The 27,381-nt window shown below is 38.2% G+C and overlaps 1 protein-coding gene across 1 annotated transcript in view; it reads right to left on the minus strand.

The window, feature by feature from the left end:
- Nucleotides 1-12,444: 12,444 nt before the first annotated feature.
- Nucleotides 12,445-27,381, minus strand: part of mlycd (malonyl-CoA decarboxylase) — a 17,560-nt gene continuing 2,623 nt past the window's right edge. The window contains exons 2-5 of the mRNA XM_017418853.3: nt 23,066-23,178; nt 20,397-20,553; nt 19,851-20,003; nt 12,445-13,538 (exon numbers count right to left, since the gene is read on the minus strand). Of these exons, the coding sequence (XP_017274342.1) occupies nt 12,993-13,538; nt 19,851-20,003; nt 20,397-20,553; nt 23,066-23,178 (969 nt within the window). The 3' untranslated portion in view covers nt 12,445-12,992. The remainder of the gene's footprint in view (nt 13,539-19,850; nt 20,004-20,396; nt 20,554-23,065; nt 23,179-27,381) is intronic.

A 27,381-nucleotide genomic window follows, 5' to 3' on the forward strand; every position in this document is an offset into this window, starting at 1 on the left:
CCAAGATTAATTTTTATTTAAGACCATTGCTCGACTGGTAGTCTGTCCAATGTTTCATATACTGACCAAAAAGTTTAACTTCTTTATCACAATGTTTAATGTTTTTTTCCAAATGTTTGATTCAGATTTCAGTGTACAGCCTTAACAGGGCAGGACAAAAACATTTAGGCAAAATACAGCCCAGATATACAATAAAATAAATACTAAAAAATAAAACAACAACAAATCTGAGTAACTGGTAAACACTAAAGCCTGGGGCAACAAGAAGATCTCTGACTCATATCGCAGCTTTGCAGGCCTTTCTGTGTAAAGTTTGCATATTCTCTGTGTGTCTGTGGATTCACTCTGGGTGCTTTGGCTTCTTCCCATAGCACAAAAACAAAAATGTTAAGTTTATTGATGATTCTAAATTAAACATAAGAGTGAAGGTGCGTGCACAAAATTGTTTGTCTCATGTGTCTCAATGTTGACTCTGTGATGGACTGGTGATGAATAAATGAAAGATGCCTGGGGTTTTATTGAGATTGTATGAAGGAAGAATTGTGACATGACTGAAGCTGAGTCAGAAGCTATATTTTATATGTAAAGCTGAAGATGCACCTAAAATAAAAAGCCACAAAGAAGGTGATGAATCATGAAAGACGAGTTCTGCTTCTTACAGCCACCATATTGAAATGCAGTTTATAATTTAACAAATTAGTATTAAAATATACTATACTATTCCTTACATTTATGCCACCAATTACTACCACATTCTGTACAGAATTAGTACATTTTTATTCTTATAATAGCATCTTTTCTACTTGTAAATGCTTTTATTACATTTTCAGATACTTTTGTACTTTCAAAGAGATCTGTAAACGAAAAGATAAGGACTATGGCTATGACATTTTATCAAAAATGGATCTTTAATTTTATTTCTTTCCTTCAAAGAGGTCTTGATAACTATAAATGTGCTGCAGTTCTGTTGTCGCAGGTTAGCACTCGGCAGAGAAAAGCGTATACTTTTGCCTTTCATATTGCCTATCAGCATATGGTGGAGTTTTACATGATTAATGCAAGATTTTTTTTCCTAAATTAAAAATTGATGTTGGTGTCTATGCAGCAAGTTTTTAAGACTGTGAACAGATGGTGGCTAAAGGTAAGAGTTGCTCTTCATCAAGCAAAATTTAACATTTATGTTAATAAATACAGATAAACATTTATTGTTTATGTCTTGTGAGTTATAAAAGAAGTTCAGTCTACTTTTTTCAACTTCAGTTTTTGTACGTAGAATAGTTTAATCTCAAAGGTTGGCTAACTGAAGTCCCTCTGATTGAACTATAGACTGTTTATATGAAGAAACTAAGTGCCGTCATCTCTCATTGTTGGGATTACAGGATCCAGTAAATGGGAGCCACCATGTTGTATTTTGTAGACCAGCGCCTGTGCGCTAGCGATGAGGGACTAAAAGTCCAGCCTACTGTCCCACACATAATCATAGGTTACATGACCTTTTTTTAAAAAAGTGAAATAACTAAATACAACTAAACATATAAATGAATGAAAAGTGAGTATTTGATCATACAACACCAAGGTAAGAATTACACAAATCAACAAAAAAAATATCAGAGATGTTTTTGTTGTTGTTGTTTTTACACCAATAAACCATGTTCATTCATTTACATGGAAGGGACAGGACTTTAAACTTGTACTGGAACCACTCCTCGGTGAAGCTGGTGCTGCTCAATTTCTAGATCCCAGCCGGAGATCTAGATACATACAGCCTATGGGTTGAACTAAATTGCTTTTTGATTAGATCTTTCGGCAAACCCAAAATGTTTCCTGGCCAGATAAAAAAGCAGCTGTTAAATATCTTGCATGACGTAAAGCAAGCGACAGCTAATACCTAATGAGTTAGAATGTGATGCTAAACATTCAGACCAATCCTAGTGCATGAAGCGACGGGGCTATAAACACAATGTGTTAATCTCTGTTGTGCAGCAATTTATTATTTTCTCTTGCACACAGTTCCTTTTTTTCAAAGAAAATATAACCAAGGTCCTAAAATTTGAGGACATGTACCACAGCTGCTACAGTAAGGTAAGCCTTGGTTTACCATGACCTCTAGTGATAATAGTGGTCCTTAGATTGGAGGTACCTCGTTGACCTTGGTCTTCCGAGTAGCATTGAATGTGACCAAGGTTCGTGTAAAGACATCTTTATATTGAGCCTAAAATTCAAGATGTACCTGAACATCATCAAACTAAAGGCTCCTTTAACATTTTTAGAAACATTCAATACAAAAAACATGTGGAAAAACAGAGTGAAAAGGGGGTTAAATGGTCTAGAAAAAGAAGAAAAGGCTTGATGATGAAGTGTGAGTGCATAAATATGCTCTGTTAAATTCATCCATCTGCCTGCCTTTCATTCTCTCTTTTTGTATTAATTCCATAGCTGCCACCAACACACACTCAGCATCCATATATGTGTGAGTGTGTGTGGCTTTAGCACCCTCGGACACTTTGCATTTGAGCAGGGAGTGAACAAGGATTTCATTAGGTGTAAAAGCCTGACTTTGTAATGATCAATGGCTCGGCTCATCGGTCACACAGAGCAGCCCAACTGACCGCAGCTCTGAGATGGATGGAGGGAGCAAAATAAAGAATGAAGGTTGAGGCTGGGCGTGAAAATTAAGTGGAAGGAGGTGTTTGTGCTCACAAAGGTAAGAGAAAGTAGGGAAAAGGAGATGGATGAGAAATAATGGCTCACAGCGACCTTTCAACCCCTCTTTGAGTTATGAATTTTGGGAAGTAGTGCATAAAGCAGACACACTGTAATATGGCCCTTTCTTTACAAGTCGACACCGTTTACTGAGACATTAATAAAATTTCTGTAACTTGTTTTATTATTCATAATAATAATAATAATAGTTCATTTCAGAGCAGAGATGGGTATCATCTTTTTTACTCAAGGGTCATATTGACTTTGTTAAAGCAATCAAAACGCCATACATTAAACTAAATCATACACTGTGTTAACCATAATTTTCCAATATGTTTGTAGGTATCCTTATTCAAAAAAATGTCTTGATGTTGAACTCCTTAAACATAGCAATACTTTCTTGGCAAGTCAAACATGTTGCCTGTAAACACTTGAAAAAACTGCTTAGATGCAACATTTACAGATGTGTTTTTTTAAGCATACATTTATAGTCTATATGTGCAAACACAACATATCACATTAGTAACATATAAAATAAAGGTCTCTTTCATTACAAAATCTTTAGAATTAGACTTTCAAAATGTTTTGTGTAAGTTTTTTACAGACAAATCTGTCTGCACTTCTGGCTTCTTTTCTATGGAGCTTCTGTCCCATAACCTTGAAATCCAGCCTTGTGTTTATTTTATTTTTATTTTTTTAATAATACAGATCAACAAAATTCTTGCTATTTTAATTTGTAATACCTTAACCTTTTGTCATCTGAAGTTTGGTCATGAATAGTTGGTACTGGTTCATTTCTCAGACACAATCCTGTCTTGCACTGCGCCTCATCTGCAGAAAAGATGCAAACACTGAACCAACTTGTGACCTGTCGCCCCCAGTTATGGCACATGTCTCAATCTGGTAGTAGGCTAATCTGCTGCAGTTCAGCTCCAAACCCTGATCTTCATTGTATGTTCTCTGTGTGCTGTTTAAGGTTTTACAGACTACTGTTAATAACTGAAACTGAAATATAATGAAAAAAGCTGGATTTCTGGTATGCAACAAACAGTGTCTTTGTCTTTGTGGCATTCCTTTTGAGATGTAATTGAATTTTATTCTGTAGTTGGCTTTAAGTGGCAAGAAATTAGGCATGGTGTTTCTTCAATCAGGCCAGCTGTTCAAGCTCTAGCCTTGTATAAACATCACCTGATCTCAGTAGAACAGTTTGGTGTTTCTTTGTCACTCATTTGATTAAACTTATACGGAGCGCTTTCTTGGACTGCTTCTGTGTGCAGGTTACTTTGCAACCCACCTCCATCCCAGCTGCTTGTTTACTTCTTCTTTCTAAATCAGTGTCATGTTTGTCATTAATCAGGCTCATTTCTGCGCTCGTGGGGATCTTTGTCGCTGATCTCTCTGCCTTAGGCTTTCCATGTTTAGCATGTGGAAGGACAGGCAAATCCCTGAGCAAAATGTGAACTACTGCCATATATAAACTTAGAAAACTGCAGTTGTTGTAATTATCTTCTTGAAAAAAGTAATCCTGACTAAAAAGCAGTTTTTTTGGACCTGGAAGTTGAATACAGTTTTTTCCAGGGATTTAAGTGTACTTAAGATTAGACTGTTTTTGGCTGTTTTCAAAAAAATATGATTACTCTTTTAACTGACTCGTTTTTTTTCATAGCAGTCAATCATCTACTTTAAATGCAATTTTTTTCTTGCTTGTTTTATTTCATTGGTGTAAAGGAGATAATGATGGGGAACAGCATATAGTGAGAGATTACAGCTGGGCTTTAAACTGGGACATTAGGCACATAATGTACACTTTTTAATGAAGGTGTTTAAGTGATTAACAATGTCCCATAACCTCCTGAAAGTGGCAATCCAACATTCATATAAATTTCATGTCATATTTCTCTCTGTTAAAAGTGTGGGTGGGTTAATTCCAGTATTGAGAAACCTGACTATTTAGTCCAGCAGTTTTACTACATTAGAAACTAAGCTGCTGTTTTGCAGAATATGCAGCAGAAATACTTACATCCCGACAACCCTAAAATATATGGAGATGTTTCACTGAAATGACGATTCCACACTGAGCACTGCTCTGCAGAGAGCCTGTCTATTGAATCACTTCCTGGAGTTTTATTGTTGTTCTACAAGCCATCCGCTTTGTGGAGGTATATAAAGCATTTTGAGTTGAGTTGCAAACTACTTTTGAACATTCACCAGAGATCTGTATTAAAACAATGATGATCTAGGGATCATCATTGTTGTAATACAATAAAATTTCAATTCAGTTTAATTATATAGTGCCAATTCACAACAAAGGTAATCTACAAGCACTATATAAAGAAAGCATGTTCAATTCATAAGAAATTAAAGGAATTCCTTGAAATAATGCATATCGCCCGCCGCCTTTCATGCCAGAGTCTTAGAATAAGACCAGTTTATGTTGAGAAATGAGTTCTAGTTGTTTTGATCAAAATACAGTAATCAGAGTATGTGTTGTGAATGACTCTCAGCAACTACCACATCAAAATTGACTGAGATTGATTGATTTGTGTTTTTTTAAGTTGCAGCCGTCTTAAACCCTGTTGACTCCAAAAGTTGTAGATGCACATCTAATTATTGCTTTCTGAGAGCTTCATTAAACTCTGTCCAGTGATTCATGTGATATTTTGGTAACAAAGACACACACATACACACACACACAGGCAAAAGATTATTGTCTGTCTTTGTGTTTCAGCGGTAAGCTATAATTACATCCAATCCAATTCAATCCAAACCACATCCAGAGTCAATTTTTCTTGTCACATTTAAGTGATAGTTGTGGTTTTAATACTCCTAGATTTTAAATGAGTAAAGGTTTGTCTGCTTTTCGAATGTAGTGTTTGGTGTATAAGTCCTGCAGAGATGGCTGTGATGCAACAATAATTTTCTCAGCAGTTCCTGCTATCCTGTTTAATTCATGCAGTATTTTCTTGTTCCATGTACAATTGTATCCAAAATATGGTTCAAATTGAGATTCAAGACTGCAGATCTGGTTTCTGATTTATTTGTATTGCTTTGATTTTTGCCCAGCTTATCTTATCTGTCTCTAAGAAAGCAAACCAAGTCAACTCTCTGACAAAGTGAAGCATGACCACCGGGTAACTGAACTGCCTAAAAGGTGTCATTGTATAAAAACTTCATGATGAAGTTTTATTTCTTATCTGCATGTTGCCAAGCTAAAGAGATTTCATAGCAGGGTTGATTCATACTTTGAGTGGGGAACACCTCCCTTCCCCATGCCATCATTACTATCAAACCTCCCAAAGGCACAGCAAGGCCAATTAACCCCCCTCATTACCACTGCCATAGGCCTTCCGCTCCAAAGGAAAACGCGACACAGGAAACCGGATCAAGGAATGGCAGAGGTCTGGTTGTGGTGGTGGGGGGGTTGACGTCTTGCTGGATGGTGATGCAATAGAGGGAAGAAATAAATCAGCTGAATGAAAAATAAGAAAACGCAATTTGTCACACCATTGTAAAGCTTCCTCTCTCCTCACTCCCAGTGCAAGGGGAGCATGCATTCACGAGGCAGGACTTGTGTGTCAGCCCAGCTGCTGCATCTTTTTAAATGAGACTCACAGCTTCGTGAAGTGAGACGCGTCTCCTTTCACTATGTGGCTCTGCAGCCGCTGCTGTGCACGTCTGGATGAAGGGAGGTGCGTGCAGAGTCGAAACGCAGGGGGAAAAGCAGAGGATCCAGGGTGAGCTGATCTGAGGGAGAAAACAGAATAAACCAATTTTTGAAAATAACCTTCTGGATGCATGAGTGATCTTAAAGTGTGGAGGAGATTCCTGGACCTAATGGGTCAATAGGATACACACGGTGACTATAACCGATAAATCGTGTTGACAGCAGAAACCACTGACTCATTATTCAGTGTATGTGAAGAAAAAAGTCTCTCAGTCAGTGCATATGTTTTCAGTTTCATCAGATAAGGAGACCTTTTGACAATTTAAGCAGCAGCTGACTTAAAACCATCAGGTTTCCTTTTGGTATTTCACAGTTTTCACATCACATGGAGTGTGACTGACACACCTGTGAGTTTTTCTAAGCAATGTGTGAATACCACTGTATAATGTCTACTGAAGAAAATGTATGAAATGTGTGACATTATTAGTTTTATAATATCAGATTTGATGTTTTTATTTCAGTCTGAAGAGGCTGTCTCCCTGGGGTGATGCCACCTGTACCTCAGCCTGTTTACCTCCTTTTTTTCCTTTTGATTCAATAATCTAATCTGATACAAGACACCAGGTCAACTAATACTGACTAATTAAGGAGCAGAAAATGCCATCAGCAAGCCAAATGAGTCTTAATTAGAGTTTATAAGCAGATAAAGCAGATCTGTCAATCTCAGACTGGAAGAGGGGACCCATAGGGAGAGAAATGAGCAAAAAACGTCATGCAAGAAAAAGAAATCTGAGAAGCGAGGGAAAGTGTTTGACCAACCAAACCTAGAAAAGCAACGTTTAACCATGAACAGAAGTCAGCCTGTGTGAAACTCTGCTGCCCTCTGAAGGTTACATGTTGCAAAGTGTGAGCAGATTCAGAACACAGAGTGTATCCAGGTGAGTGGATGTGTGTGTCCTGCATGTGTGGCCTGATTGCTCATAAAACCGTGAAGCCCTTTGAAGACAGTCAGAGGGATTAGATGGGTTGTGAATGCAGGTTTGGGTTACCAGGGGTTGAAGGAGGAGAATGATGATGGTGTGAGGTGAGAAGCATGAAGGAGGGCCAGGGACAGCAACCAGGAAGAATGGATTAACACCACTGAATGAATCTTACGCTCACACACACTCATGCAAACACACATAGTCGTTCATTGGCCTGCAGGTAAGAAACCCCAACTCAGTAGCAACAGAAAATCCTCCTTTCTCCACATCACCACTTACCTGCAAACGCTGCAGTGAATAGACCATACAGTGACATTTAGAACATGTGTGTAAAAGCCCTTAATGTGAAAAGCAACTCCCGCCAAAGAAGCAAAAGGCATTGATTTCATTCAAATGTCAGGAGTGTGTGTTCAATCAATCAAATTTCACAATCTGTAAATTTCCTGAGGGCTGAAACTGACATGATGCTCTCTGAGGAGATGTACCAAAACTCATCAGATTTTAGAGTTAAATAATTTAGAGCAAGAAAAAAATCTCAGCACAAAATATTTTGATGTTATGAACTGAAACATGCAGGATTAGGACTTTATTTATATGAACTGTGGCTTTTGTGCACGTTTTTCCAAATGGAATTTAGATTTTTGCCATTTGACCAAAACATCTGATCGCTGACATTTGATCAGGCATCACAAGGTCAGAATGTGTTCAATACTTAATAAATAAAACAAATTGCACATTAGGATAGAAAAATAGTTTAAAACAGATTTTATTGTTCTTAGAGTTTACGATTTGCTTGTCAGTATTTGCAGGTGAAAGGCTAATGTTAGCAAAATATCTCATGAACCAGTGGATGGATTTTAATGAAACCGTCAAAGTCGTCCAGAAACATTTGGAAAATCAAAAAGAGATGAAAAAAACTAAACTAAATAAAAAAACAAAAGAACCAGACTTCTATTTTGTAGCTGAACATGTTTTGCTTCCCATCCAGGGAGTTTTCTCAGTTTAAAAACTGGACAGTGTGGAGTTCTAAGCTTTACACTGAAAGAGAAGAAAGTCTCAGTTTTCAGCTTTCTAAAACCTTCAATGGAGCGTTAAGCTTGATACCAAGTTATTCTCCCTCTAATTCACACCTTCATGCGTGTGACTAAAGCAAACAAAGACCCTAACAACGCTCCAGTGAAGGGGAGGGAAATTAGTCTGCAGGGGATTTTAGCCCACCTCACCAGAGCTAATCAAAGATTAGCCAGCACAAAAATGGCTAAAAGTCAGTCGGATTAACAGATATTAAGCTAGATTCAGGTGGTAGTAGTGGAAAGTCATCCTCAACCCATTATCTGAGCGCTATCACATCTTATGAGATCTTACATCACGAGGTCATGTATAACCTCATTAACAAGGTTTGACTGAAACGGCTTTAACTTTACCTTTTCTCTGAGATGATTTTAGTCTAAAACTCCGACATGAAAGGTGGCAGGAGATACGCATCCTTCGAAGGTATGCTTGCCGTTTGCTGTCAGATGTGTCTACATTTTTTCAGGTTTTAATCTGCAGCACAGTGCTGACAAGAAATATCTAACAGCATCAAACTGGAATGAGTTTAGATGTGTTCAGTGCTAATGCTACACATTATTAAATATGATCAAACACTTCAGAGACACAATGCAAAATATTTTTGTTAAATTCAACAAAAATTGCTATGTTTTGATACAATATTCAAGGTGGAAATCAATAGCTGAATATGTGATTAATGCAGTCCTTTCATTTCAAAGCATTTGAATTATTCAGAAGAGCTCCCAATGATTTTAAAAATAGAACATTTTAAGAGACTTTTAGTGTCACAATCTAACACTTGTCTCTTCTGTTTGGCTTTTAAAAATCACATTGCGAATGAAGACAACAGGCGCTGAAATCTCCAGCCTCAACAGAATGAGTTTCAGTGGGAAACTGCTGTGTAGCCTCCTCTTTCTTCTATTCTGGTCACTTTGATCTGTAAACGAATGGATTAGCTTCCTTTTGTAAAGCAATTTCCTCCCAACTGAAATGCACCATCGGCATGCAGACATGTACGCAACATCATCAAAAATTAAAAGAATTGTCAGGATTACTGGATTATTTTTATCCCAGGCAAAAAATTTGTTCAAAAGACCAGTAGTAATCAATCGTAATTAGGTCTTCTGCTGCATTTCAGAGAGCACCGGAAAGAGCCTTTTGCAAAATGTGTCAAACCAGAGAGCAGCGCAGCTCTGAACTTGGCTCATGATTCCATTATCACTCCGTGCAGGGCTGGGAATATGATAAAACTACAATCTGAATAGATAAAAATCAAGACTGGTTCTAACACACACCGATCCAAAGTGGAAATTATTATTGATAAGAACACATGTGGTTTGATTTGTCTACAGAAAGCTTTTATATGGAAATGCCATTTTACTGATGTTTGATCAAAGCTCTTAAATGACATCAACTCCTGCCTTTATTGCAATAATTTATATGTTTAACTTTCTGAATAACCTTAGATGACATCTGAAAGAAAGAACACATTAGTATTTTTCAACTCTTTTTTTTTTTGAACCTTTAAATCAATCGAGTCGCAACATTAGATTGGTTACATGGACCAAATTAATCCACAAGGACATTGGCATCATCATCGCCCACCACTTTACTAAAAAGTTGGACAATAACATTTTTGTCCACGTCTGTTTGCAAAATATCTAAAGAACCACAGGAGGTTTTTAATGAAATTTGCAGAAAGTAATCAGTGGATGTACGGTGACTATAAAAAGTATTCAGATGTTGTTTATGCTTTTATTGCTGCCATAAATCCATCATGGTCAATATAAATTGGCCTTCTTTACAAAAACAAAAACTCTTCAGTGTCAAGTGAAATCAAATTTCTACAGAGTAATATCAAATAAATAAAAATATGCGATGTAGAATAAGTGCGTAAATATTCACTCCCTAATACTTTTTATAGGTCGTGTATATCTGCAGCTGATCAAGCTTTGGGGTCAACCCAGTTCATGAAGGCTGCTGCAGTCAACACAAAAATGGCTTTAAGTCAGATTTACAGATTTTGACGTAAACTCTGACGTGTCATCAGAGCTGAGGCTGATTCCCAACACGTATTCTAAACACTAACAAACTGCAACACATTTTGGTTTAAAATTTTAAGCTTGGAGTGATTCAACACATACTCCAAGCGCTACTTATTGGGCAAAATCTTTGCTTAAAACGTTAGCATTAACAGCTAGTCAACCCTGTTTGTTAGCAAATATCTCATGAACCACTGGATAGATTTTATTGACACTTTTAGAAAGCAATCAATGGATGTGCATCAACAACTGATTAACTTTTGGAGTCAATCCAACAGATACTCTGAGTGTGACAGCTCACAATACCCTGTGAGATTGCATATAATGTTATTTTCAAGGTTTGATCAAAACAGCTATAACTCCATCATTTCTCTTAATCTAAAACTATGGCAGAACATGCATTTCTTTAAACAAAGCTAGGTTTTTAATTTGATTTAAATGATTTTGTTAATCTGACTTCAGCACTGTAACTGCTCATCAAATTAGCAGTTCTTTGTTTGATCCAACCTGACTGAGTGCTTCAGAAACTATTCTCAATAGAAAACAATTTAGAAAAATCATTTGAAAGACGGTAGCCTGAAAAACAAAACTGATTTCTGATCATCAATAATTCTTTGGCTGTAAAGGTGACGCCAAACAAGCAGCAGGCAGCAAGTGTGCAATATGTCAGTGTTGTTTCCATGGCAACCCATAGCACTTTGTCTGTCCACCTCCATTGTGAGACAGCGTGATAGTGCTGATCTTTTCTCCGTCTGCACTCATAACTGTGCACAGAGATGTATGAGTCTCCCATTGTCTCCAGAGACACTCGCACTCATCTCTCAAGGGCATCCTTTAAACAACTGTCCTTTTTATGCCTCTTTATTCGTCTCCCCCCTCTTCCTCACAACTGAACACCATCAATCTAGCCATTTACTTTAACTTTATTTCTCACTCCATTAGTTTCTAGGACAGAGCAATGCAAAGAGTGGGGAGGGAAAAGAGAGAGAGAGAGAGAGATAGTGTGTAAAAAAAAAAAAAAAAAAAGAAAGTTTGACTCCTTGGAGAGATAAAATGTAATTTCACAGTCAACTTGCTGTGATATATTATTTCACAACAATGGGGTGAGGGCTGTGTGTCCCTGCTTGGCACCTGTACAGAACAGTTAGGACATCAGCAATGGCTCTCTAGAGAGAATAGTTATGGGGGAATGTCTGTGAGGGCAAAATTATTGGAAAATGACTAAAGAAAAAGATGAATGGAAGTCCATTCAAATGGGTTAGGGAGTGCACTATAAACTGAATAAAATGAAAAAGTCATGAAGCAGGCTCAAAAAAATATACACAATCCCAATTCCAAAAAAGTTTGGACATTGTGTAAAGTGTAAATAAAAACGGATTGCAATGATTTGCAAATCTAGAACTCATATTTTATTCACAATGAAACATAGTAAACACATCAAATGTTAAAACTCACATTTTTTTAAGGAAAAATAAAAAAGGTAACTTTGAATATGATGGCAGCAACACATCTCAAAAGGTTGGACGGGGGCAAAAAAAAAGGTTGTAAAAGGAAGTGGTATGAATAAGAAACAGCTGGAAGAGGATTTTGCAGTGAATAAGGTTAATATGTAACAGGTTAGGGGATAAAAAGGTATAAAAGGAACATTTTAAAGAGGCTGAATATCTCAGAAGTAAAGATGGGCAGAAGTTCACCAGTCTGAAAAACTGCAGTTAAAAAAAGTTGAACAGTTTCAGATTAATGTCCTTCAATGGAAAATGCTCACAGTGCTAAACATGGTCCCATCTCAACTTTCAGATTTGTTGCCGCCATCAAATTAACAATAATCTTATATTTTCTCAAAGAATGGCACAATTTCATAACTTCAACAATATGTTTAATATGTTTCATAAATTATGAGATTAGCAAATAAGTGCATTCTGTTTTTATTTACATTTTATAGAATATCCCAACTTTTTTGGAATTGGTGTTGTACATTATGAAAAATATATTTCCAGTCTGATTTTGTATTTTAAGTTTTACTGAGAATGAGCAGAGCGGCAGCAGGTACATTTAGACCCAACCAAAGTAAGACAAAATAAATCAGTTTCGCTCTCCTGCTTTGACGTGTTTACAGCACGACAGCTCAGCCAAATGAAAGAATAAACATCATTTATTCCAGTAGGTGCACACCCTTGTTGCTCCTACCTCACCATTACACACTATTATCCACGAACATGCTTTGGCATTGATAGATGCCTTCTGCTTCATTAGCTGCAGCCTGCTCTGCGAATCACTTACACCATATCAAACAGCTTTGGCTAGAAATCTAATGAGGCAAATAGCAGATGGGGTGAGTTATGTCACGTGAGAAATGGCCTAATTTTAATACAAAAATAACATCAAATCCATTCGGTGTTGCTGCTGTTTTTGGATATTTGGCAAAATGTGACAAATATCAATGGCAGTTATAATAAAATGATACATCAGTCTTTATGCTATGAACACCAACCGTGATCTATCTTGTAAAACCAAACTATAATTGCATTAAAAGTGTAACAACGTCCTTTTTTACAGTTTGCTATTCTTTTGAAACTGGGACACAAATCCTAGCACCTGTTCTGATGCTGTGATGACTTTGTTTTGAAGGTATATTGTGCTGTTTTTAGACGTTTCGTTCAAAAAATAACGATAGTTCACCATGATTCCACAGGAGTTTGCGACACCCCTAGGGCTTGTGTCGGCACGCCAGTTGAGGCGCCACATGGTGGCGCCATTTTGCAGATGGAAGTTAGCGACTGGATTGAGAGCGTAACCTCTTCTTTTCTCTCCGTAAAGGTACCAGGCACAGAGACGCATCAGGACAGGCTCCAGGACACTGGACAGCCTCTCTGAGCGTGTCCACTCGCTGGTGACGATAAGCTTGCGGAGGGAGTCGACAGCAGGGGTCCCTGGGGCTGAGTCGGTGGCCTGTTCCACCTCCTTCCACTCCTGCTCCGACAGAAGATCTGAGCCCCAGCCCTCTTTCCTGTACTGGCTCAGCAAGCCTTGAAGCCAGGAGGAGAAGCCTGGGATGGGCGACAAACTGGAGAACTGGGCCATGTGAGGGAACTCACTCTGAAAAAGGCAGAGAGAGAAGAAAAGGGGGAGAGTTAACATGTCTGCTACAAGTAAGTTTAAAACAACTGATGGTGAGAACTGAAGCACAACTAGAACAGGGTAATTAGAGATCATAAACTTTACTGGAGAACTTCAGTACAAAGCAAGAAGGATAAGCAGGATTCCTGTCCTCTTAATTAGGCTAACTTAGGTTTGTCGCTAAGCAGAATCAGATGTTTGCAAATATCAAGCAGAAAATAAATAAATGCATCTAAAAAAGTCGTTAAAATCAAAGCAATCGGAACAAAAGCCAAACCTAGCAAAGGCTAAAAGCTAAAACTAGCACAAGAGGAGCTCAAAACTAAAACCAGGAAGACATTCACAGAAAACCAAAATGATCAAAACAGTAGCCTAAAAGCTAAAACCAGCACAACAGTAGCTAAAAGCCAAAACCAATAAAACGGTAGCTAAATATTAAAAATGAAGCAAGTATGCTAACGTAGACTTCAAAAAGCACAACATTTTTCAAGGATTAGAAGAGATTATAATGCATTTCTATGAAAAAAACAAAATTGTAAAAAACAATAAACAAAAAGTATAAAAGTATCATAGATAGATTGATTACTTTATTGTCATCTCAGGACATAAAAACCAGTGAACTAAAACAAAATTTAGAATTTTGTTGCATTGGCTCTCAATTGAAGGGCTAAAAATAATAAATAGATCAAATTAAATAAAAAATAGCTCCAGCTCCAACATTTCAATTGTCTGTGTTGATGTTTGGCTTTCTTTTCACTGAGAGGGAAGAAGTTGTATAGCCTGGGGGATAAAACTGTTGCAAAATCGAGCGGCTCTGCTTCTCCCACTGTGAAACCTCCTCCCAGAGCTGGGCAGTGAGAACAGTCCATGCTGTGGATGTGTGGAGCCTTTGATGATACTCTTGGATCCTGTCAGGCAGCGCTCCTGTCCGGTGTCGAAAATGGAGGGAAGGGAAGTCCCAATGATTTTCTCTACCATTCTCACCACTCTCTCAAGGCACTTCTAGTCCGCTGCTGTGCTACTGCCACACCACACAGAGATGCAGTTTGTTATTACAGACTACACTGTGCTCCTGTTAAAGGCAATGAGGACGGAAGGGGGAAGGTTTGATTTCCTCATCCTTGGAAGAAAGTGCAAATGCTCCTGCGCTTTTTTCACCAGAGTTCTCGTGTTTTTTGTCCAGGTTAAAGTGTCTGTTAAATGCATTTCTAAGAACGTTGTGCTCTCCACCACCTCCACTGCTGAGTTTTTGATATACAAAGGACTGGGGGCGAGCTGCTTATTCCTGAAGTCAACAATGATCTTTGTTTTGTGGACATTCAGGGGAAGGTTGTTTCTGCTCCACCAGCTTACCAGCTGCTCCCTTTTCTTCCTGTAAGCCTGGTCGTCATCATTCTGGATGAGGCCCACCACCGTCTTATCATCAGCATATTTGATGTCATCATTGAAGGTAGACCTCACAAAACAGTAATGGGTCATAAGAGTGAAGAGCAGCGGAGTTAGGACACAACCCTGTGAGTGATAACAGAGGATGTTTCTTCCCACAGATACAGACTGGGGCCTTCCAGAAAGAAAATCCAGAATCCAGCTACACCATGAGGTACTGAAACCAAGAGATGCCAGTTTGCTTATCAGATCCTGGGGGATTATTGTACTGAAAGCTAAACTAAAGTTGACAAACAGCATCGGAACGAAGGTGTTTCTGTCCTCCAGGTGTTTCTGTCCTCCAGGTGTTGAAGACTCAGATGAAGTGCAGAGGAGATGGTGTCCTCTGTGGAGTGGTTAGGACGATAAGCAAACTGGCACCAGTCAAAATCAGAGGGTAGTTTGGAGACCATATGCTGCTTGATGAGCCTTTCAAAGCGCTTCATCATTATTGGAGTCAACGCAAGAGTCTTCAGTAACCGCAGTTAGGTTGTAGATGTCAGTGATTTTAAAAGACAGTGACTGCTCTCTTGGATGGGACTCAAATTTCCTCAATGTAGTTAAAATCAGTACCTTGTACCTGAGAAAATGGTCATTTAGTTCATTCGGGAAGACCACATCATCATCCTTACAAGACACCTGAGGAATCTTGTAATTTGTTATGACCAGAATGTCCCTCCCACATTTTCCGAGTGTTGGCGTAATCCTGGAAGAAGCCCTGGATTTCCTGTCCTTCAGAACGCTTTTCTTGTCTTATTGCATGGTTAAGGTTGGCTCTGGATGTTTTCAGAGTCACCAGGTCGCCGGATTAATAGCGACATTCTGTGCTTTCAGCATGGCGCACACCTCTGCTGTAATCTAAGGTTTGTGGTTGGCTCGGGTGGTGTTGTTCCTGATGACAGTGATGTCCTCCATGCACTTTTGTATGCATCCTGTCACAGACATGGTATACTCATCCACACTGCCATCGTAAGTAGCTGCAGTTTCAAAGTTGTCCCAAACCATACATTTGAAGCAATCCTGTCAAGCTTTTACAGCCCCCTCGGACCAGACTCTAACCTGCTTCTCTCTGATCAGCAGAGGCTTATATGCTGGAATAAGTATTACAGAATGATGGTCTGAAGAGCCGAGGTGAGGCCGAGGTACAGGCAGCGTAATGCTACTGTAGGCAAAGTCTTCATTCTCTCCCCATGTTTATTGATTGAAGTGAGGAAGGGCAGTTCTCATGTTGGCGATTAATACTAACATTTCACAGCTGTGATGTTCTGAACAAGCAGAATGTTTTGATGTATCTGAATAACTGATATAGCTAGTAGTTAATTCAAAAAAATGTGTGGAAGAAACTATAAATGGGGAAACAATGGCGAATGGTGACTCAGCATAGAAAGTACAAACATTACTTTAATGACATTTATAAAAATTAAGAAGTTAAGAAGCAACACAGCACAGTTATGCTCAAGAGGAACAAGTTCATATTATCACAAAAAAAGTGCAAAATATAAGAATGTTTTTAAAATTCAATCCCTCCCCATTTTAACTCAGAGTCCAGAATCATTTGAATTTATGCACAGAGCTGCAAAATCTCCTCAACCGGTTTGAACAGCTGGTAGAGAAGAACAGCAACAGGAATCCAGCGGAGAGAGCAGGCTGAATGTAGAAACAGATGAGAAGAAGCAAACCTTTGATCCTTTCTTGAACATGAAGGGCAAAAGTTCTGCTGCTGCAGAAATAAGGAGGATAAAACATTCGACCTCTGTGTCGAAGCACAATCAAAGTTTTCTTGTTTATGCTTGGGTCCTGCACGACCCTTCACTCCCTCAGACTTCATTAGGAATCAGCTCCCTGCTTCACGATCCTGCTCCACAGATGGAGATGAATGATCCTCTCTGTTCTACTTCACTCTCTTTTTCTCTCCTCCTCTTCTATCTCTTGCACTCTCACCTATAATATCTGTCCATTTCTCTCAACTGCCACCCCTTCTGCGTCTCTGTCTCATCTCGGTCACACAAACCAGTCACCCACTCACTCATCTCATGAAATCTCTGCCACCTCACTCCCCCCTATCCTTTGGCAAAAGTCTCACTTTTCACTCTTCTCCCAGACCCATTTTCGTGCTTAGATGTCCACTTTAATAAGCGATGGAACAATATGTCAGGCAGAGACAGGAATGGATGCTGATGGAAGTGGGAAGTGTCAGACAACCCCTGGTGGGACACATTATTTTCTTTCACCTTGATTTCAATTCAAAATCAAGACACTTTCACCTTTTACCTTCATCATTTTAACCTTTTACTGTGAGACGGTCACATGTTTGGAAAACGTGAAATTATTAGAAGAATAAGTGGTAGAAAGAATTATATAGGCAGCAAAATAAGTGACAAAAGAACAGGAAGGAAAGAATTGGTGAAAAAGAACAAGCTGTGCCAGCTTTGTGCTCCGGGGTCTAATCTACAAAGACAAGCAAGACATTCTCTCTTCACCTTACATCTCAGCTGTGACCTTTTCTATCTGACGCCATCATCCATCCATCATCACAGCCATCCTTCTGTGGTCAAGCTGACCCTCTCATCACCTTTGTGCAAGGCAAAGTCCTCTTAGAGATGTTGAATCTCAACAAATTACAAGTGTGGTTACCAGCAGCTTCTAAAGTAGAGCGCTGAACTCACAATGTCAAGGTCAGAAATATGAATCCCACACAGTTTATAAAAATATATGCATTTGAGCTTTAGATGGAAAAAGATATAAAGAAAAATGTTTCAAAATCCAAACTGAGCCTTAGCAAATCTGCAGAGGTTCTGACAAAGTACAGAAACATCACAAATGTATGATTGTGTGAAAGTGGATTGTGGAAGAGTAAAATCTGCCAAGCTACAAGGGGACATGTAGTGAGGGAAAATCTGCAGGCAGGTGTTTGTCTGACTTTTTTCTTTTCTGACTTGATGCACAGACCATCACTGAGACACCAGAGTGAGAGTTACACAGCCAAAATCATTTCTTGTGACCTTTTCCAAGGTTTCCAATTGGAAGATGCAACAAGAGTACAAAACAGAAAAAAGGTACCTTTTTATAAAGTATCCTTTTTTTACTTAATATTCTTTTTTAAGTGTCTTTTAAATTGCCAGTTTTGATAAACAATGAAGCTGGTTAACAAAAATCCCCTGAAAGCAGCCATATGTACATCTTTTAATGAAACTGATGAAACATTTTTTATTTGGGTGCTCGGATGAGGTGAAACTTAGTGCAACAGAGAAATAGCTTAACCATGTTTCTGTCTGTGGGCTATTTGTGTTATAAAGTAAACAAAATGTTCTGTCTTTGCAAGATTACTGTGCGCATCAAGACCTACTGATAAGCATGTTTCTCCTTCCTTCAGATCACAGTTTTTAATGTCAAACTGATTAAACTGCCTGACGCTGCAGCAGGAAGTCTCCTACACTCACAATGACAGCTGTTTCAGGCTTCTGAAAGGTCAGTCATCAATTTAACCTATTAAAGGCCTCCGTCATAACATGAAGATGACTCCACACACTATAGGGTAGAGACTGTTTCTGTAAATCCTCTCGGCATAAAATAGACATACATTATTTTCTACCTGTTACAAATTTGAAAACTGTCGATATTAATGTTTTGGACACCACTCATTTGTCATTTCTGCTCTGCTCTCTTGAACGATTGTACTGAAAAACATAGATTTGCAAAGTTACATGCCATCTGATCGGGATGTTTCTACTTCAGCACACTGAAATATAACCTGCTTCTCAGTTTCCAAAACACAACACCTTAACACCAACACAATACTGTGTCTGCTGAGCTATGTCACCTTTAATAAATGCAGCTGAAGGAGCTCAAACCAAATTTTAATAAGGATAAAGTGCTTTGTTCCCATCTGTGGGGTAAAGTGCCTTCTGATGCTTCATTCAGGATTTCAATCATTTAATAACAATAAGCTGGAGTGGCCGAACATGAAGGGCCCTTTTGTGCTTATTGAGAGTGATTGGTGAGATGCCATTAATGTCTGTCTGGTGAGTCCTGTCATGTCTATATGTATCGGATATGGATTTATATGTCATAAGATGGTAGTTCTGTTATCATATCAGATTAGTATACTATGCTATGGTTGAATAAATACAAAATACAGCACTAAAAATACTAGAAAGTACTATTTATGACTGCACACTGAGTCTAAAGTTGAACTTCTCTAAAGAAAACGGGAATGATTCTTCTTTTTGCAGCTGAACTTTTCAGTGCTCTTTTTTTGCCACCTGGGAGACACCTGAATACAAAAACAACTTTTAGATACTCGATCACACAGCAGAAGAGCTCTTTAGGAGTCAACATCCATATCTGTGTGTATGTTCCGTTTGCTGTTATGATAAGGTGTTATTGTGTAGCTGCAGTGGGAATGGATGGTTTACAAGCAAGCTTCACTGATAAGATAAGTTATTATATTTAGATAAGAAGAAAAACAAAACAAAACAAAACCACTTGCCTTCCCTCAGATTTACCCGAGCGAAATCTTTACTGGGAATTCTAACAAAACTAAATAGTAATTTAGACTGTTTTGGGCTTTTTAATTAGAAAATTCTATTAATGCAAATTTATGTGATAGAATCCTTTATGCACAGTAAAACTGAGCCAAGAACCTGGAAGATGTTCTGATCTCCTGGGTTCCTAAAGTAAATATTAGTTAATTGGAATAAATATCCACCGACTTCTAGAAGGCAACTTGTAGCTGTGATAAGTTTAGTTTTGATTTATTCATTTCTTTGGTTGCCAAATCCATTATTCCCACCAAATGTGTAGTCTCTAAAGCAAATAACTGTTGACAAAGTTGGCCCACCACCACTTACAGCCCACCCTACCCACCTGCAGTTCTCGCACCACCCTCTTGATGAGGTAGTTGCCCAACTCCACTCCTTGCAGGCCAGCCTGGGTGGAGGAGATGGAGTAAAAAATAGCTGCATTTATCTTGTTCACGTCCTCTTCTGAGTCAAGTGTTGCAAACTCACGAACAATACTCTGAGGGGGACAAAAACAACAAATATCCTTGCTGAATCACCAAGATAGATTGTGCATTTAGATGGGAGCTTCTTGTAAGTATTCTGTGCTGCAGAGCTGAGGCTGAGCCAGAACAATTTATCTTTTTAAATTGCATAGTCATAACTGTAGGAATTATTGCACAATTTCACATAAAAAATACTCTCAAATATCACTGTTTATCAGACACCGTGTTTTCTTCACACAAACCATCAAGACAAAAGTGAGCGCTGACCAGGTTGCTCCCCGGGGATGGGCAGTTTAAAGGTCTGCTTTTGTTTTTCCACAGTGAAATATTTCATTTGCAGTCTGACCTCTAAGACATCATAAAGTGGAAAAAATGCATTACAGTAGCCTGCAGCTGTTGTTTCCAACCTGTATGTTATCAGAGATGTCCTCGGTTAGAGCCACGTGCAGCACAACCAGCGGCTCTCCTGGCATGGCAGCGTGGGTGAAGGCGTAGCAGCGTCTGTAAGGTCCCACTCGACGCTTCAGGTCGGTCCAGTTCCTTATCGGGTGCACCGCTTCGTACCTGGCAGAAGGCTCAAAGTCAGGCTTCGCATTTCATTCTTTTCTTTTTTTTTCTGCATGTCCTGCCATACTTGGTTTGAAAGAAGCAGGATCCTTGAGAGTAGTGATTTCCAAAGTTGTGTTTTTATCCTGTGTTTATTTGTTTTAAATGCTTTAAATGGTTTTCGATTTTGGTTATTCATGTTAATTTTTATTCTTTTAAAGGGTTCATTTTGCAGAACTTTGTTCAACTTGAATAAATAAAGCAATGAATAATTCTGATTTGGTTTTTGGCTTAATGGAAATGTTTGAACACTTCAATTAGCAACAGATGAAAACACAAAACTCTGCCACAGTCGTATTGTGGGCCAGAGGCTGAAAAGTTTGGGAACCACTGCCTTAAATTTATTATTTCTATATTTTGAAGTAATCCTTTTAAAATCCTTTCTGTTGTAACTATAAGTACTTGCAGAGTGCAAACATCAGCCAAGGCCATAGGGTCGTTAAATAAATTGTGGGACCTGGATCGTGATCTGGATCACCGGCAAAATTTAATCACCTGTTTTTTGTGCCAAGCCCGACATTTCCTGAAAATTTGATCAAAATCTTTTAATTAGTTTTTAAGTAATCTTGCTAAGAGGTGGATCGTCAAACCAACCAACGCCACCGAAAACATGTCCTCCGTAGCGGGCGTATTAATGAGTTAGTTGAACAGGCAGGCAACGATGTAACAAAATGGTTTTAAAGACTTCTTTCTAAATTCATAAAAAAGCAAAATGAAGTGGTGAAAAATTTCCAACTTTCATCCATTGCAGTATTTATTATGACAGCCAGTTTACGAACCTTGTGTCTGCTACGGTAGTACCAAAAACACCCATTGGAGAGGGGGAAAGTTATCAGTAACCAAACTGTGTTGTTTAAAACCTGGCTGCAGTTTCACAGATAGTCAAATATACTCATTTTGAATTTACATAATCAAACGGGGGGAAAAAAGGCACTGCCAATGTGCATTATGATACTTTTTTATAAAAGGTGTTAAGGTTTGTACAACTTTTTGGTTTTTAACCCAGACTTACATATCCCCTACAATCCCCCTCCCCCTAAATATATGTTCCTACACCTATGCTTGGAACATTATTGTACACGTACCTGCAGCCATTTTTGATAAGCTTGGTCCTATTTTTGAATTTCAGATAGGGGGAGGCAAAAGCAATGTTTTAGAGGCCAAAACAACTGCAGCTGGCAGATTTAATTAACTACTTCTTGTAAAGCAGCAGAGAACTAATTAGACACGGTGCACTTCCTCTTTGTTTTATTCGAACATAACCCTGTCTGGATGATTACAGGTCATAAGACTCATGTTATGGCATGTTTTCATTTCTTGACTTTCCAGCAAAAATACCCTCCAGCAAAGAGCAGAAAGTTTCACAAAAGTCAAATATCTTGGAACGCAAGGTTTAGTTGGCAACATGGACTACTCCAAAGATAAAACAGGAGAAAAATTGACAAAATAATTTGTAATGTAATTGTGGTGAATAGTATCTAAGACCAGGTTCCAAATATCCTGAATAATAGTAAATATCCTGTACAGTGTACTGATTGACCTAATCAAGGTCCTTTAGACATAATATTGTTTCTTTGTTATGATAGTTTAAATTATTTATAAAGTTTAACAGAAAGACCAGTTTAAGTGGCATCACCTCAACACAATCATCCTAAACCTGGACATATGGTGCCATTTATGCAGTTTTTAATTTTAAGCCTGTTAACACACACCATCTCTGAAAATGACTGAGTCACATGCTGCATTCTTGTCAGCGTCTATCAAAAAAAAAAAAAAAAGTTTAATAAAAAGTGTGCTTTCACTCAAATCTCACGGACATCCAGAGCCCAGGCTGTGTGGCTGCGGCTCAGGTGGCTGAGCTGGAGGCCCGTTATTTGCAGGGTTTGTGTTTGGCTCATCAAAATGGAGAAAAGGGTTAGGAAACCCAGCTATTTAATAATGTTTTTGGACCACTGACTCAAAATCTGTTTTGAGGACAGGTGCGGGGGTTTTCCATCAATATTTCTTCATCAATAGAGCAGCTGAAAAGTTTGTAGTTGAGTCCAAGAGTTGTGATTTCATTTGATTTGAAAGCTGTTACTGTGAATCAACAACGGATAGTTGACGGTTTTAAACAACAGTTTGGTACATTGATGTACCAAAAAAAAGGCTTCTAGTACATGTCAGTGTATTTATATTTTTAACCAACTATGAGACAAGTAATAAAATAGTTACAAACTGGACAGTTCTAAATGGTGTAAATTGGGGAGTGACTCAAAATATTCCTCTTTACTCTCTAAATCCATAAAGGTTTATATAAAATGATGTACATATTGCATTTAAGCAGATGCAGAAACACAGAGGTATTTATATATATATATATATATATATATATATATATATATATATATATATATATATATATATATATATATATATATATATATTTTAATTACTTGGGTAGGGAGAGGAAGTGCATGAATGTTCTTACTGGCTGATCTTTTGCAGGATCTCGCAGGGGGACTGCCAGGTGATTCTCTCAAGTCGAAGTAAACCGACAGAGAACCACTCAGAGAGTAAGCTCTTCAGAGTACTATTCAGCTCCTGGCGGAGGAAAAACAACAGGTCTTTCAGAAACACACATCCAAATCCAGCTGAAACTCAAAAATAACTCAAATTCTTTCAGTTATATAAAGCAGCTGCTCCGTCAGTGCAGGTAAAACTCAAATCCTGGTGACAAATAAGAAAAAGAAAAGGTCATCAGATGTAAGCACAGCAGAAAATGACATTTTACTGTAGCAATAAAAAAGTTTTTGTATCATTTAAAGAAAAAAAAACATTTTATTGCAGTTTTTTGTGTTTCTATAAATACAGACCTCTTATTGAAAGAGCTTTTTTTTAAAAGCTATATTAGTGAGTGACAGTAAATTGCCTGTAGGAAATGAACCCTTATCTTACACACTGTGCCCACTGTATGGTCTCCAGGCTGTCTGTATGCTGTTTGAATGTTTACACATTATGAATAGTGATTTGCAGGAGCTCACAATGGGCGTCGAAGGGGCACTTCAATAAACACCTTGCCATTTCAAAGCAGGCCTGTCCTCCAGCAAAGGTCAGACTTCATTTAAAGCAAATCTCTTGCAAACACACAAACAAGTGCTCGCAGTACACACACACACACACACACACACTCGAGCACAAAAATACAGCTCATATTGACTGTTCCATAGGACGACTTCTCTTTAGGCTTACTTTAATACTGGCTTGTCAATCATAATAGCTAAGACAAACAAGCCCAACAACAGTCATAATATGAAATAAATCTACGAAAATTTTCGATGAGCACCTGTCAAATACCGAAACTAACAAAATCTGAATTTCCAGTCCATGGATATGCATCAAGCCCCACATTAAAAACTAATCAGAAAATACCCTAAGAAAAGAAAAAGTTCAGCTAAACTTTTATTGCCACCTATGCGATGCCATAGTGTGTATCTGTATGCCTCCAACTGCCCGAGGTGAAATAATCTGTTACGGCCGATAATCCCAGCATGTCATTTCAGCTGAAAAACCAGCAACACCAAAAGAGTAAAGCAGCGGCTGCCTTGGGAAACTAACTTTCAACCACACAAAAGCGAGGTCAAACTGAGATATGTATTTCGCTGACCTCGGAGAAGATGGAGTCTTTAGAAACGGAAGGATCAAAACCAAAGGCTGAAAAGAGAGTGGAGAAAGGAGGGAAAGGCTAAAGAAGAAAATCCTGCACTCTATTAGGAGGAGATTGAAGCAGCACTTTTGGACACTGGCTATATCAATACATTGTGACGCTGATGTTAGGAGCTGATACGACCTCTGCAACGAGGACTTTTCTTTATCTTGAGCTGCAGTTATTGTGCGATTATAGACTCTTTGATATACCGCAGTGCCTGGAAGGAGCTGTCTGCACACATAAGACTAAATGACCAATGACTGCTCAAGTGTTTACAGGAGGCTGTACCCTTACTCTAGTAGGCTGCATGCCAATTGTCAGCTGAGCTACAGCAGTCTGTAGGAAAAAAAGAGTCATGCAGATGCTTTGTGTAACCCCGAGGAGCCAACTAAAAATGACATCTCTGACTTATTATCTTTCATCCACACATTTTATGGTAAAAAAGAACAAAAAGCCTGAAGGTAGGCAGAGATAGGAGAAACATCAAAAATAAATTACCTGACCAAGAGACTAATCTACCGCAAAATGCAAAATTACATTCCTACAAGAACCTTGTGAGTTTCAGATTTCAGTAAATTTAGAACCATATAATTCCCGTTTTTTTTCTCTCCGTCTTTGATGATATTTTTGTTCTACTCTGATAAACCATCATGCTTTGATTGCCAGCCTTTTCTCCTCCAGCCAATTTGCACATACCTTCCATTCTGGTACTAAAAGCGTAATATTTAACATGACCTTTTCTCGTTTTAGCTCAATCAATTCTGGTGATAACAACAAAAAAGCAAAAACTGAAGGGCGCCAGCGGACCAAGGTGGTGAGCACTGAGTATAAGCATTGTGTAGGAACCCTGGACCTTTACAAGCTATACAAGCTCTCAGTGGGCCTGGGATATTGAGATTAAATGCATCAGAACACCTCCCAGCAGGAAAATAAATAAATACAACAGACCAGGAGAGGGAAAATGAGAAGACCTCTAGTTATAGCTCAGTACGGGTCTCTTGAAAATAATATTAGGCAGTGACTAGCACTTGATAACACATCTATACCAGGTCAAAGACACACACTATCTGTAAAACTGACTGAATTAGAGCCATTTTCGTGTTTGTGAGGTTGCTTAGCTGTGGCAGCCATCTTGAATGGGGTGAATTCCAAACAATAACCAGTTGAGCTGCACATCTAGTGATTACTTTCTGATTGGTCCATTAAAATCTGTACACTGAATGATAAGAAATTGTGCTAACGCTACAAACAAAGACACACACAGGCAAGAATGTTACCACCCCTGGAAGCAGGCAATGAGCAAAACAGAATAAAAAAGCTAAAACTGAAATCCAGAAACAAGCAAAAAAAAAAAATCTAAAACTGTATTTTGTCTTCTTTAATGTAGAGTATTGTTTTAATAAAGTTGCTGACTTGATAAAGTTATTGGTTAAGCACATGTTCTAATATAAATTTATATATGCTGCGCTGGTTAAGTGTCCCTCACAAGAGTCACAGTCATGTTTATTAGATTTTTGTGCCATGCTTTTATTGTTCAACATCTCTTCTTTTGATCTCTTTTGTAATTTCTTTCCTGCTGCAGCAATAGGAATTTTCCCACTGAGGGACAATTAAATTATCATTTCATTCTAAATAAGCTTGAGCTTTTTGGAAGAAAAGAGACAAATGGAAACTTTGGGGAAACCTGCTGTGCTCTAACAAAAAGTACAACCTGAAACTTTTGTTTTTTATTTCTACCTCCATAGAGTGCCACACCAGCTGCTGGACTGAAATGAAAACTGTAATTATATTTGACTGAACAATGAAGTACAGGAAACTGGCTTTTCTGGTAAATAAGTCTCCAAAAATTGTGCTATTAAGGGGGCAAAGACCATGAGAGCCATGTCTCCAACTGTGATAGAAATGTAGTTTTTTTGTCTTTCCACTACCTTTTCTAGCAATTTTATTTTCACTTTGTCTTCAAAGGATTCATTCAAAATACTCATTACATGCCTGATTTATATTCAGCTTTTTTCAATTTGCAGCTACAGCAGAGTAGTTCTTGCCTCCTCGAGTGTTGAATTAAACATTTTTGAAGTTTTTTTTTGCTTTGCTTTTAAAGACAAGGGCTTTCCAGTAACACTGATAGGCAGCACTGATCCCTGATCAGTGCATCTGTTCAGCCAAGAAGGGCTGCAAACGGCAGCAGGTGCTCTGGACTGATGAGGCAAAATGTGAGATGTTTGGCTTGAGCAGAAGGCGATGTGAAGAGCCGAAGAGCAGCGGCTGCCAGCAATAGTGAAACATCAAGGTCAAAGTTCCTCGCAAATTTGTGGCTGCATTTCTGCAAATGGAATTGATGAATTGATGCTCTTTAAAGAGCAAAGAGGGGTAATACAAATCATTTAATTGACTTAAATTGCATTGATAATTATCAGCAAGGGCCAAACGCAAAAGGAGCAATAATGTTTTTACTCATGTCTGTGAACAAATGTTTATAAAACTCTCAGAAAGTAATATTTGTGTGGTCATCTACAACTGATTAACTTCTGGAGTTATCCTGATTCCCGATGGCCGCCACAGCAGAGAAATCTTAAGTGCAAGAATGACTAAAACTGAAATAAACTCTTCTGTCTGTTAGCAAAATATCTTATGAACCACTGGATGGACTTTAATGAAACGTTCAGAAACCAACCAGTGAAAGTACATCTATAATTGATTAACTTTTGAACTCAGCCATTTCAAGATGGCTGCCACAGCCAAGTGACCTTATAAAAGCACAAAAATGGCTTACAGGCAATTTTACAAATAATCAGCTAAAATCTGAGGAGGAAGTAGCTGAGCATCATCACAAACCCATACTTTATGAGCAATATATTACAATAACTTTGGCATAACCTGTTGGAGTCCACCCTGTTTGTCTGTTAGCAAAATATCTCATGGATCAGTGGACAGATTTTAGTGATACTCTCAGAAAGTACAGGTGCTGGTCATAAAATTAGAATATCATGAAAAAGTAGATTGATTTCAGTAATTCCATTTAAAAAGTGAAACTTGTATATTATATTCATACATTACATACAAACTCATATATTTCAAATGTTTATTTTGTTTAATTT

This window comes from Kryptolebias marmoratus, linkage group LG11 (assembly GCF_001649575.2).
Source record: "Kryptolebias marmoratus isolate JLee-2015 linkage group LG11, ASM164957v2, whole genome shotgun sequence".
NCBI classification, from domain to species: Eukaryota; Metazoa; Chordata; class Actinopteri; order Cyprinodontiformes; family Rivulidae; genus Kryptolebias; species Kryptolebias marmoratus.